Source organism: Labrus mixtus, chromosome 4 (assembly GCF_963584025.1).
Source record: "Labrus mixtus chromosome 4, fLabMix1.1, whole genome shotgun sequence".
Lineage (NCBI taxonomy): Eukaryota > Metazoa > Chordata > Actinopteri > Labriformes > Labridae > Labrus > Labrus mixtus.
Window position 1 is genome coordinate 10,409,567 of NC_083615.1, and position 14,577 is coordinate 10,424,143.

The window sequence follows — 14,577 nt, forward strand, 5'->3', positions numbered from 1 at the left end:
ATACATTTTCAAAACCAGTAGAATAGGGTCTGCATCTGTAATTGAGCAGCAGTACGGCCTTGAGGAGCTTGCAGCCAGCCAAACTGAAAGTGGAAACAGATTACTAAAAGGCTTCAGTTGTGGATTTTGACTGACACTCTGGTTTGTAGCACATGTTATGTTATAACCAGAGCTATGTCATCATCCAAGTGAAGTCACAGGCTGTGAAAGAGCCCTGCTTTTAATTTCCAGTCCAAGTATTTCATGTCTTTATCAAGTCAAAGGAGAAAACAGGAGTAAGTGTGTGGTTTCCAATCAATTGAATCAACTCTGTTTTAATATGAAATCTTTAAGAATGAATAAGGACATGCTCATATAAAAGTGGAGTAAATATGTACCTATGGTGTGTGTCTACAGTACGTGTCTTGCTGTGTTAAATTCAGGTGCTTGCGTGCATACCTTTGCATTGCATGACTCATGGCTTTTTGCCAGATGTCCCAGAATACACCCGGATAACAAGGAGTCTTCAAGCAGAGGAGATCTTTTTTTTTTTTTTCTCATGCTGGTGCGCTCGGCTGGACAGATCATTTTGGGATTGTAGCCAGAGATTTTTGAGGGAATATGAGAGGGCAACCTCCTGCAATCAGGCAGTGTCGGTGACCAGTCGAGTGCAACGCAACGGCGAGCTGCCACTCAAGATGCCGCCAGATCTTCCTTTAGAAGTCGACTCCTGATGAGCTGTTACTGTGTGTGTATTTTTTTTTGCAAAGGCCCAGGGGAAAGACTAGACAAGTAACCAGCTGCAACAGATATTTTTGCTGGATGTGCCAACCCACAGGAGAGGAATAAGGAGGCAATTAGAAAAATGTTCAAAAGTAAGTGCTTTAAAACATCAAAATAACTTGACAGGGGTCATATCTGCTCACTTCATTTTTAACATCTGTACAATTTGTTTTCTATAAATGTCCCCTGCACCTTTTTTGGGGGGGGGGTGATTGCATGTTTTATCCATACTCAGTTGACTGCATGTTTGAGCATGTGTTAATGTTGACCACATTGGCCAATAATAAGAAGTTGCAAGCCACTACTGCCCTCTATATGTTGCATTTATAACTGCAGTCTCTTTTAAACCCAATCAGCAAACCTTACATGCTGCAGTGTTGTGGGGCTCTCAGCGTAAATGCAGCAATAAATGTTCTGAATTCATTGCAATGGAACACATTTCTAAATAAAAGATAATGAAATGCTGCTCAGAGGGGGGTGTATTTTGAGAAATGCATGAAACTGGCTCAACAGTGTTCCCGTTTAAAGGAAGACTCCCTGCAGTGAGCTCTCAATGTCCGTTGGTATCACACAGCTAAAGGCCCTGTATGGACAGGCAGTGGGCATGCAGACATACATTGAAGCTCTTCTATTGGGCCGTGATGCTGTGCCCATACCCCCTGTTGCTCCTCTCTGTCCCCCCAAGCGGGTCCTCCCATTCATTTGGCTCATTTGAATTCCAACATGGGAGACCTCTGATGAGCCGGGTGAACTGTTACACTACCCGACAAGACTGCTAATTAATCACAAGAGACTGTACACATCGCCTCTGTTGTGTTGACTTGTGATCATAAATCTGCCAGTTTGCACCTAATGAGTTGGATGCACCTGTCTGCAGCCAGTAATCACCCACAGCCAGGCATGCAGACATACATCAGAGGGTGTTTGCTTTGCCTGGGCCATTAGTTTAAAGTAGTATGCACAGAGAAGAGACGATAATAAGCAGTAAAAAAAACAAAATCAGTTTATGGAAGAGTGGTTTAAGCAAACAACAGCTTTACCCCAGTTTGTGCTTAATGGTTAATCATCACAGTTGATTCAAGGATCTAAGTGTACTTTTTTTATTAAACCTTGCCTGTTAACTTTTACAATGTGGTCATTTATTTTACTAGTTTAAAGCACGCTGTGTTAACATCTTAAAGAGATTCAATTAAAGGTTACATCTGTTTCTGAGAGATAAATGTGTTGCTGTTATTAAAAAAAACCCGGGAAGTTGTTCAAAGATAAAAAAAAAAACAATTCTGGATGTTTTCCAAAATCCTGAATGAACTGAAAAAATGTCAGCTGCTGAAAAAAAAAAAAAATTTCAACCTATGTCTTAAATTAAGTCAGATTTCTTAGTCAATAGCCTTTATAGTTACATATTTATATATCAAATTTAACATATCCAATCTGGAATTGGAGAACACTACCACATTTTGAATGGCTGTTTAATTGAAAAATATGCATAATTGGGGCGCATTGGCCTAGTGGTTAGTGTGCACGCCCCATGTATGGAGGCTATGGTCCTCCAAGCAGGTGACCCAGGATCGAATCCCACCTGTGGCTCCTTTCCTGCATGTCATTCCCTACTCTCTCTCTCCCTGATTTCCGACTCTATCCACTGTCCTATCTCTCCATTAAAGGCACAAAAAGAAAAAAATATATATATATATGCATTGTTATCTACATTTTCATGCATAAGAAATATGTATCTATATGTTTTTTGTCTTTTCTTTTTTTTCTTAACTTGTTGTATGTTGTATTTTTTTCATTGGTATGTGCATCTCTGTTTACCTGTGGATTGTCCTTTGCTTCTATTGTTTTGTATATAAATATTGATATAACTGTGGAAGCAGCTAAATTTGTTCCGTTCTGTATCGCATCGCAACGTAATGTATTGTATCTTATTGTATCGTACCTTATTTTAAGCTGTCTCATCTTATCTTACCTTTAGTATTGTATTGTATCAAATATGTAAAACCTGATACTTGGCAGCTAGAAAAAAACAGAAAGAATCAGTATCCTTGGATGACCTTAGTTTTTGAAAGACTGCCAGAAAACCCGACTCAGCTCTGTACATGAAAATAAATCAGATAGATTAAATCCCAAACAACCTACCAATCGCCCCTCCTGTGCCGTGTACCAGCTCCTTGTTTAACCATGATGGAGGTTTCCTAGACCTCATATGACTTCCTCTGATCACTTCCTCCACCTGCAGAGTTTTCTCCCTGGTGATTTAAGCCACTCTGGCACTTCTCCCGCCTCTGCCCTTGTTCCTAAACAGCAGGGGGGGGGGACTCTCTTTCTCCTCTCCCTCGCAATCTTCCTCCCTCCATCACTTCTTTCATTTCTGTCTTTCCTCTTCTCTCTTTTTCTCTTTGTGCCTTCTAATGGTTTAACTTTTTCTGCTCTTTTTCTCTTTCTCTCACTGCCTCCTTCAAAGCAGCTCCCTCCGTCTCCCAGATCACCACAGGAGAGCTCGCAGTTTGGCCTCGCTCCCTGTCTCTCTGCGTGTGAACTGTGTGCGCGCTGTTTGGATTCTACCGCCGAGGTAAGAGGAAGCATGCAGGAGACGATAAGTAACATCAAAGAAATCACCTCTTCACAGATGTGAGGGTTATCCCACAGCAGCTGATGCAGTGACACACACACACACACACACAGTATTTATCTGAGTGTGACAGCTTGTGGTTGCAGTTCCCCATCAAATATAGAGCTGCTTTGAAGGTCCATCAGGCTCCATAAATATGACAAATATTACACCCAGCTGCTCATATACCCTGTGGCAAGTGTTTACACCCCGATGTATCACACATACACACACTCTGAAATAAGGCACACACTACAACAAAGGGGCCGATACATGCAAATGCACTCATACCTACAATTACATGAATCAAACACACATGAAAAGGAATATGTTTAAAGATAAACAACCACTGACGGGCACCCATTAAACTCATAAATTCAGGATTATGTGTTGGTGGAAGAGGGTACCAAAACTTCAGGAATAAGGAGGACACACACTCCACCACAATTGCACTAATGGCTCCAATTTTGCCGTTCCATACAAAATAGCTTGATTGCAGTTTGTTTACACATGTGGTGAAGACTCCTTTTCATGTAATTCAAACCATGTGCACGCATTATCAGAAGATATAAAAAGTACATTAGGGGGGAGTTTATGAGTCACTACAGCGTAACAAATGAGGCTTTATAATGAAGAGGTACATGCATTGGTGTTAGCATACGTAGCCTGTAAACACAATAAACAGGCCCGAGTGTTTATTAGCTTAGATCTTGGCTCGTATGTTGTTTCACAAGCATAAACTGAAATGATGCTCAGCTGTGAAATTCATACAAAAGTCGACTTTCTTCGTAGGGACTCATCAAGATTTTACCCAGAATCAAATATGACACGCAGGATTGTTTTTGCAGGTTTTATGAGCAGCTTGTTGATGCTCCATTATTGACAGCCATGTGCTTTTGGTCAGTTTCCACAAACTTACTGCTTGCCATGAAAGAATCAACAATGAAAAACATAACAATATTATTGACATGTCTTTGTTTTTAATTAAAATTCCTTTGAACTCAAAAAATGTGTTTTTCTTTCTTTTCTGTTAAAATGTTCTTTAAAAAAATGTCTGACTTTAATTATACTGACATGTAGGCCTATCTTTGCAAAGTTTGTCAATTTAGAGATGTTTTTTTTATTTTTCAGAAGGGGGAGGCATGCACTTGATGGGTTCATAATATGCAATAGTACGGACAAACTTGAAAACCCATAGTTCAAATGAGAGAAGTCTTGTCATTTAAGCTAACAATGAGCATTAGCATAGTGAAAGTTTCAACAGTGTATACCTACATTATAGAGTGTGCAGTTTCTGGATATAAATCTTTATTCAACAATCTACAAAAACAGTAACCAACAACTGTCCCTTTGTAACAGATAGCAGACCAACATCTACGAGTGCGTCAACAACAGGGTACAAGCTAACAAGCTAACAAACAACAGAAACAGAGAGGCTAACGTTAGGTCTGTTAGTGGCTCATTTTGGTTTAGATTCCTAATCTTAGTCTTGGTCTAATTCATCAAAAGGGAACTTAAAAAACTGACGTTGTGTTTCCCTCATTTTTTTTTACTTTTTCAGTTTTCTTTGGCGCTTTTAAATTGAGTTTAAGCTATGTTTTTGAAGAGCTAAATGCCGTAAGCTATGGTAGTGTAAGGAAGTTTGACCGTTGTGACCCAAATTATATTTTTATGCAAAAAGCAAAATAAGAACTTAAAAGTTTGTGTTTTGTGGATCATCGTTATCATGCTAGCTGTGATGCTTTATCAATGACAGTCAGCCTACTACTTTTGAACAGATTCAAATATCTCTGCACGACAACATGAGGCTATAAGAAGTGTTGTCATGACTGGCATGTCGCCTGAGTCTTTATGATTTTGTTCATGCCCTGAATTCTTGTCAGCATCATCCTCAATAGAATTGACCCCTTAATTCCTGCAAAACTAACGACATCCAATCAGCTGCAGCTAGCACGCTATCACATCAACACAGGTTAGGAAACATAATAAACACTATACCTGCTAAACATTAGCATGTTAGCATTATCTCTGTGCTTTGATGAGCTTCATGGTAGAATGCAAACATAAACATTCATCTTAAGCTGTGTTTATGTACAGCCTCACAGATCCACTGGCTTGGCTGTAGACTCTTTCTGTCTGCTTTGTTTTAATTTCAGCTGTGATTTCACTCAAATAAAATGTATTGTCATGCACAGTATTTATGTAATATGTTCTTTCAGACACTCACATGTGCCTCTCCCTTCACCCAAACAGCTAGACAGCCCAACCCTTTGGGTCCACATGGAACTCATAACGATTCAACACACACAATGTAACTCTAATACACCACAAACAGATCAAGTTTAAGTAGTGCAAATTAAAAAAATGTAATCCAAGGACTGGAGAGAAAACGCTTCCATTTGTTTGCTTACTTGCCATCAGTATTTGGCACAGGACGGTGAGATGAAGTTGTTCATTCAAGGCAACTTGTTTCTGGAAGGAGGAGAGATATAACACCGAGTAGTTTTTCTCCCGTGATGTGTTTTGTGTACTGTTCCAGTATGGTTTTAGATTAGCCAAATGACCTTATCAGCAGGTAAACATACAGCGTTGTTCATTTCTTACCTGCTTATTTTCAGCCAATGATACGTCTCATGAATCCACATCCATGGGGTGTAAAGACAGATCAAGATTGGCAGACTGAAAGAGAGAAAAGGAGTAAGGTATAGAATCAAACTGTTGACTGAAGTTACATAATAAAACAAGGCAGAATACAACTGTTGTAAAATTAACATTTTAGCTTAATTATATATAATCCTTTATTCTATTAAATCAGATGGTTTCTAAAAACAGCCCAGGACAGTGTGTCTGTATGGAGCACAGAAGCAGTGGTAGTCCTTTTTCAAAGTGTCATCAAAGAGGTTTTCATGTACATGCAGACAGGTATGAAGTGGTCTTAAAAACAACTTTTAACTCTGTATATGTGTACCTGTTGCATTGTACCTTCCCAAAAAAAACGTAATTAATATAGTTTTGAAAAGAAAATTCTACCCAAGTAATGTACTTATGTAGAATTTGAGGAACTGTATTCAAATATTTGATCACTTTATAAAATACAGTGCATTGTGATAGGGTTATGTGTGCATAATAATAATCTAATAATGCAGAGTAAACGGCATGCCCTCAAAGACGGTCAAGACTTAACATTCAAGTTCATCATGCAAGAAAACAAAATACAAAGCATCTCCCTGAGCAGCAAAGTGCAAATGCATAAGAATAGTGTATTTATAGATTTTATAAAAAAAAAAAAAACATTATTTACAGAGTAAAAAACTGTATAATCAGACTCAATGAGACACAAAAACAAATTGTACTGAAAAAGCTAGAAAATCAAATCTAACATATGAAGTGGCTTAAAATGTTGACACAAAGTTTAAAGTACAGAGGTTGTTATCTGCATTTCACTGACCAGTGTCACATATCTGCAGCTGATCTGGCTCATTGACCTGTAGTGCAACGTTGGTCACATCATTCAGTTTCATGATTTACTTTTGGACACTTTCACCCACTTTAAGCCATCTTTAATGTTGCATCTTTAACATCTCAGTATTTCCCCCAAGACTGAAAACAAGGATTATCATCTTTAGTCAGTGTGGCACTGTAGTGGTGTGGCCCTTTTGTGAATACCTTTTTTTCCTCTATTAAAAATAGACTGGCATTTTTCGATTAAGACTTTACTATATACACACAATTCAATGTCAAATTTGTCTGAAAGAGATTTCTCTTTTTTTGTCCACTAGAGGGCACCGTTACACTACAAGCATGGAGGCAATGAGGATCCCTGTCTCTCTCTTTATTTCTGCTTTTCAAGCTTATTCTGTAACGTAAATATAGACCTAAACCCAAAAAATAGTTCCGTGAATATACTTCTCTCTTTTCGACAACAAAAAGCAACTTTTACACTATTTCAACTCGCAGGCTATTTCCGCATTGAAGGTGGAGACTTTACAGTGGGTGTGTTGTGTTTAGGAAGTTGCTCAATCTCGGAAAAGACACATATTACTGCACTGTTTACAGTCCGTTTTCTACTCTTCTGCTTTTATGGGTGCACTCAGTGGAGGTGAGGACAATAATCAACCAAAGCAGCCCTGTGGTTTGTAGTCTACATCATGTCGGTATGACTGTCAGATAAAGGCGAGTCAGTACGTTCACTTACAATGAACAATTCAGTAACTTCCTGTACTTACATCCGCAACCTCAGCTATAGTTTACGTCTCAAGGTGTCAGACTTTCTGGACCCTCAAAACAGGTGGAAAGATGTTATTATTTCAATACGGAAGCCGAGTGGGGAGTTTCGATATTCCCAGCTTCATGTGAAGTACGTAAATAGGCTATCCATCTATCTATCTATCTATCTGTCTGTCTGTCTGTTTGTCTGTCTGTCTATCTATCTGTCTGTCTGTCTGCATGTCTGTATGTCTGTCTGTCTATCTATCTGTCTCTCTATCTGTCTGTCTGCATGTCTGTCTGTCTGTCTGTCTGTCTATCTATCTGTCTGTCTGTCTGTCTGTCTGTCTGTCTGTCTGTCTATCTAATCTATGATAATATAATATAATCTGTGATTTCCAGGAGATTTGAAGGCCTCATACTTCAGGGTAAAAGTCCAACAATGGAGCTGCTGGCTGACTGGGGAACCACCAACAGTACAGTGGGTGAACTTGTGGACATCCTGAAGAGTAACAAGTTACTGGCTGCTGCTTGTCTGTTACTACCTGGTATGATTTGTATATATTAAACATATATATTATGGGCTTAAAACTCAACTAACAATACAATCAATGATGATGGTCTGTGTTATTGCCTCATAACTTCACTTTGTCTATGTCATATGAGATGCAAAACGATGGTAGCAAAGAGTACTTAGTAACAAAAACGTGACCCCGGGCAGCAAATTAAAAAAATTCAAGAGATTTTATGTCATACTATGTACAAAGTATCAGTGGAAGGTTGCCCCAGGAAGACCTTAATGTAAGTACAAAAAAATGCAAAAGGTAGCTTTAAACAACACACACATTAACACTTTTCTCAAAATATACAAAAGTGTAAATTACATTTAAACTGTAATGCATTGTTCAAAAAGTCAATAGGCCAAAAATGGCACGTTATTTAAATGCAGTTAGAGCAAGGTTTAGTCAAATGTAGACTGCATAAAGGAATGTCCATCAGTGTGTTGTTCTTAAATCTAAAAGCTTCATAAATGCCATAAATTATTCAAAATAATTGAATCAAATAGAATACAGTGTTTAAAGAGTGACTCTTGAGTCTTTAATATGGGATTACCTGATGTCATACAATAGTACCACACACGACAAATGACTTGCGGACAAATGACATTCATGACCAAAGTATAATCCAATAATGCCGCACAACACACTTTGCCTTTTATAAACAGAAATGTAAATCAGAATGATTTCTATGTAACACTATCTTGTGTTTGCATGTAGTCTAGTTAATGAGATGTAGAACAAATTTCCAACTTGTGAAATCTTTTGAATAACTTCACACGAAAAAATGTAATTTCTTTCTTAAGAAATGAAGACCATGCTTTTCCCTCATGTACCATATATTAACAAAATAACTTGTTTTGATGTTTTTTTTTTCTTCTTTCTGTCCAGACACGGTTGACGACTCAGTCCCCATAGTGACACAGCCGGCTTCTGGATCTGTACAAACATACAGCTCCCGTCCTACCAGAGTACTGGAAGAGAGAGATCCACAGCCACCACCTGTCACCTCTGTGCTGCAAACACAGACTCTACTGGAGAACTCCGATCCAGACCAACCAGGTGAATATATCATAGTTCAGTCATTTGGAGAGAGAGGGTAGAATGAGGAGGATGGAGTTTTCTAGACTGGTTTGGGTCACATGAGTGTTAGAAAACCATGATAAAGTGTATTTTGCATAATATATGACCTTTTATGACATTGCTGAATACTTTAACAATATATCACTTTGACTAAACTACTACTACTAGGTTTTTTTTCTGTAAAATCATAATGAAGGAAATTAGATTGTACTGTAGCTGTCTGTACTGAACTGTAAGACTTTAAGGTTAAAACATTTCCCTATGATTGTTCGTGAAGTTATGATGTCATGTTCCAAAAAACTTTAAATAGTTTACATTTTGACAGCATGTGAGTAAATGTAATATACAGACATTTTGATTTCCACAGAGGAGCATTGTACAAGGATGCTGCTTTATATGAAAAGTGATTTTATAGAATTTGGCCAGCAGGTGGCAGAAACTAAAACCCTTTCACATGACAAGTACCTGTGCTGTCTCCCCTCTTTCATTAGGTTTGTCTAGTTTCTTGTACAATGAGCTGATGACCATCACAGGTAACTTCGATGATCGCCCTATATCAGACGGCGGCAGCAGACTGGGAGAGGGAGGTTTTGGCACAGTATACAAAGGTCTCCTGAATGACAAGCCTGTAGCAGTTAAAAAACTCAATCCAGTGAGTGAAAATATGTTCATGTCAATCGTAGTACACGTTTATCAAGCTTGTGACTCACAGCACAGAATGTGGTCTCTTTCAGATGGAGGACGTCTCCATCGATGAGCTGCGGGTTCAGTTCGAACAGGAGATCCAAACTCTGAGAGCGTATGTGTCGTCGTTTGTCTTGATCCTTGTTAATCTGCCTGCTTTTGAGTGACTCACAACCACTTCATAAAAGTCATAAAAAACTGTCATTAGTTTTTTGCAGTCCCATCTGTTTTTTTAAGGACGACTCTTCCATCGAAGTGATCAAACTTAAGAGAGTGAGCGCATTCAAGGAGTCTTTGTTAAAGCGGTCTGTAACTGCAGATTTTTAGATTATCTTTTTGTGCAACAATGAAGCACTCGAGGGGATTTCTGTGTGGGGATTTATCAAGAGGACTAAACATTGTTTACAGGATTACAGGATTAGTTTGAGATTTTGTTTGAAACAAAAACTTGTCCATCGGTTTCAAGCAAGACAAAAACAGTTACAATCAATTCTTCTATCTGAAGAAGAAAAGATTTGAATTCATTCCCCCCAAAAATGCACCATGAAATTCAGTGTAACTTTTGACAGATATTGGCTTCTGTTCAACACAACTTTGGAGGGTAACAGCTAGCCTAGCATTGCCTTATGTACACAAGGTGAAAGGTCTGTCTACCTGTAGGCTACTACTGAAGTTTGAAGTTTTTTGCAGTGACTTCACAAATTAAGTGTTAGTTAATTGTTTTGCTGGTGACAGAGTGTGTGAGCTTTCTTATGCTAAGCTTAGCTACCATCACCTAGCTGTAATTTCTATCTGTTATTTTGAAAAGCCTCCCATGGACAGGTGTTGCTAATTAGCATTTTGCTAAAAAAAACAGTAAGAGCAGTGCATCTGGGAATTGTGCATGGTTAAACGTTAAAGCACCAATGTTACTGTATTGTCCATGTCAAATAAACAAATAAATAACTTCATTTAGCTCACAGTCATCAGAGTGGTTTTCATCTTCTCTGTGAGTTTCCCCAGCTCCACCAAGATTGGTTAACATTATGATTTATATACTTATAAAAATACAGATCTGGTTTGATGAGACTGTCTCTTCTACAGGTTGAAACATGACAACTTAGTCGACATGGTCGGATTTTCCTGTGATGGACAACACCCGTGTTTGGTGTATGCCCTCATGGCCAATGGCTCTTTGCTAGATCGACTAGCTTGCTTGGTAAAAACCAACACTTGCCCTACATTCTATCTTTTAAAATGTACTACTTTTCCTGTCACAAAATGCATTTATTCCTATGCTTGTTGTTCTTCTAGGATGAAAGCCCTCCACTGTCCTGGCTGCAGAGGTGCACAGTCGCTGAAGGGACAGCAAGAGGCTTGGAGTATCTGCACAACAACCATCATGTCCACAGAGATGTGAAAAGGTAAATAGAGGAGGCACGTTTGTCATTTTATGAACGCACCGAAAATGATCTACTCTTAAAGGAAAAGTTTTGCATTTTGGAGAATACGCTTGTTCACTTATTTTGCTGAGAGTCTGAGGGAAAAAATTGAACCCACTCTTAGAACCCATTAACATGTAATCACATCATGCATCTTCTGCAGATCAGATAGATGTGATCTCAAAAAGCTCTCAGGACAGAGTAAGTGCAGCCAAGAAGGATTCGAGATGGATTGAAATAAGATTTCTCAAACCATCTCTCAAACATGATAGATACAAATGAAGCTAGAGCAAAGGAAGACTGATGTTGTTGTTGTCCGTTGTAGTTTTGATCTTCTGCTTTTGGACTGGAAAAAATGTTTGTCAGTGAGCATTAGAGGGACTTTGTGGATGTTGTTAGCTCCGAGCAGAGCCAGGCTAAATAAATGTTGCTGCTTCGCTCTCCTCTGACTTTCAGGAAGAAAGTGAATGTGAGATTATTCCCCAAAATGTGCGACTGTTCCTTTGACATTTGTTGCGAGCTCTCAATTTGTGAATCAGAAAGGCCTTTCTCACGACATTTAATTTCTTCCCGTTAGTGCAAATATCCTGTTGGATGAAAAACTAGTGGCAAAGATCTCCGACTTTGGGCTGACGAGAGCATCCCCGAAGCGCACGTCGACAACCATGATGACGGAGAGGATCGTGGGTACCCGTGCATACATGGCACCCGAGGCTCTGAGAGGCGAGATCACGGCAAAATCAGACGTCTTCAGCTTTGGAGTGGTAGGCTCTCTGCAGACACGCACATCTAGAGACATGCACTCACACTCACACACACACACACACACACACACACACACACACACACACACACACACACACACACACACACACACACATAGGGGTATAATGTCAGGAAGGAGAAAGTGCGGCGGTAATGCGAAATATTGACCCCGACTCAGCAGTTTACTTGAGTGCAAGGTTCTCCTAAAGTACTGACACGTACATAATTGCGGGATGCAAACATTAGTGTATAGATTTCTCCCCATTTGTGAAACTAGAGCTCTGTTTTATGTATCAACTGTCATTATTCCCTGCAACAAAAAAAAATCTGAATCAGTTAAGGGTGCACAGCTGCATTGTGTCAGTCTCTATAAATGTCAAACGTATTATCCCATGTATGACATTGGACGAATGATTGACAGGGTCAGCAGCACTGTATGAAGCTGCCCGTCCTTCCTTACAGCTCAGTATGTACAGGTTATATGTGTGTTATAGGACAGCTGTGGAAACACTACAGCGTCTGTAATCCTGCCGGGCTCATGGATGGGTAATAAAGGTTTTCTGTCTACCTTAAAGCCACGTGATTAACCCCACATTCTCTGCTATCTACAGGTGTTGTTGGAAATATTGTCTGGACTCCCGCCAGCCGCTGAAAACCGTGAGCCACAGTTCCTGGTAAGCTGCACAAAAGCGGCTTTGACTGCAGGATCTATCAAGCATCAGTTTACGATTACAGCTTATTACAGACTTAGCGTTTAATTAAGTAAGGCGCGTGTTATCAGCTAGTAGTCATTAGGGAGTAATTAAGACAGGTTTCTTGTTGTGCTGATCAGTGTTCACATGGTTTTATATGCGGTATATAAATCCAAATTTGGAGGTCATGGCAAATAAAAATGCACCCTCAAAATCAAGTTCCTCCAGTATGACACAAGCACTTATCAATATAAACACTCCCACAGATGGAGATAAGGTACGACATAGACGATGAAGACGAGGATCTGACCTTGGAGGACTTCCTGGACAAAAAGATGGGCGACTGGGAGCTGAGCCAGGCGGAGAGTATGTACTCTTTGGCCTGTAACTGTCTCCTCGAGAGGAAAAACAGACGGCCCGTCATCAAGCAGGTACAGTCAGAGGAGACAGGTATCAAGATTTATAGTTTGAGCCGACTGTGCCGGAGTCATCATGCTCGTGTGATGAGCTCCAGGAGCAGCAATGAAAACTAACAACCTCCATTCAAAACGACAGAAATAACGACGTCGGAGTCAGTCTATTAAGATCTCTGATCTGACTGCCATATCCTGTGGCTCTGAACTACATCCCATTGAATTGTTCTGGATGCCTCAACTTTATTTATTTATTGATTTCAACAGGAATAAAGGGGGGTTCTGTCCTTCCTCCTTACGCCCTTTTCAAACAGAAAGATGTTTTAAAATACTGACAGTATGCTGTTAGAGCTGTTTGTTGTGCTTGCCTATAAACAGCATTTAATTTTGAATTTCTAAGATGATCAAAATAAATCAATAAAAGGGGGGGGGGGGGGGAGAGGCATATAAAATTAAACATGAGTATAAAGTGCACTCATTTTCATCTGCAGATTTGATGCATAAGTAAGAATTCAACTTGTAATAGACTAAAGAGTCAGTCTGGCCTATATGGTGTTTTAGTTTTGGGGGGATTAATGTCAGTTTATGAAACAGAGGTATATTTGATTACGTATATCAGGCTTTAGCTTCACAGACAATACCTTTTAATGGGAGCAATTCAGCTGTTTTAGTTTTTCAAATTGATTTTTTTTTTTCACACAGACAGATTCCTTCTCAGAAATCTTTTCCTTTAGTAGATATGTTTCATGCACCTGAGGAATCTGGTTCTCTAATGAAGCACTAAAGTAAAAGACATCTTGCCTTCAAGTTATGTTATTTGAGCTTGTGTTGTTATGTGAGGTTAGGTTATGTCTCGCACACATTCATCCATATTGAAGCCAGTAGATTCTCCCCAAGCTTTACTGAATGTGGCAGAGGCAGGGACACAATGAAATCATCAAAGTTAGGCGTGAATCAAACTATGATCAACTGGAGACAAATAACTATAATGTTTGATATGCTTCAGCTTGTATGCCTGTGTCTGATGTACAGCGTTACCTTCTCCACAGGTCCTGATGGAGGTGAAAGGAGTGGTCAAAAACATTTCACTGGATCATAAGGTCCAGAAGTGAAACAAGAGACGAGAAGACAAAAGATTTCTGAGCCTGCTGAAGTAACAGTGCACCTGCTTCTCACCAGAGGAGAATGAGAAATCAATGTTGCTTGTTTACCATGACTGACAAATACGTATTTTTTTTCCATGAATATTGTCTTTTAAATGATTCAGTATATTTTTTATAAGAGCGTATGTATTCTTGTTTTGTCTTTTCATGTCTTGCAGAGGTTGGAAACAATCATCCTCACCGGTTTGTGACGACAAAAGAATAAAATTCATGACAACAC

At 39.2% G+C, this 14,577-nt stretch overlaps 1 protein-coding gene across 1 annotated transcript; it reads left to right on the forward strand.

Moving 5' to 3' along the window:
• The first annotated feature begins 7,358 nt into the window (after nucleotides 1-7,358).
• On the forward strand, nucleotides 7,359-14,576 carry irak4 (interleukin-1 receptor-associated kinase 4). The gene is made up of 11 exons (XM_061035812.1): nucleotides 7,359-7,730; nucleotides 7,982-8,127; nucleotides 9,028-9,198; nucleotides 9,711-9,871; nucleotides 9,954-10,018; nucleotides 10,987-11,101; nucleotides 11,197-11,306; nucleotides 11,902-12,088; nucleotides 12,701-12,763; nucleotides 13,048-13,212; nucleotides 14,244-14,576. Exons 1-11 carry the CDS (start codon nucleotides 7,570-7,572, stop codon nucleotides 14,304-14,306), a joined length of 1,407 nt encoding a protein of 468 aa, XP_060891795.1. The 5' UTR covers nucleotides 7,359-7,569; the 3' UTR covers nucleotides 14,307-14,576.
• The last annotated feature ends 1 nt before the right edge of the window (nucleotide 14,577 follows it).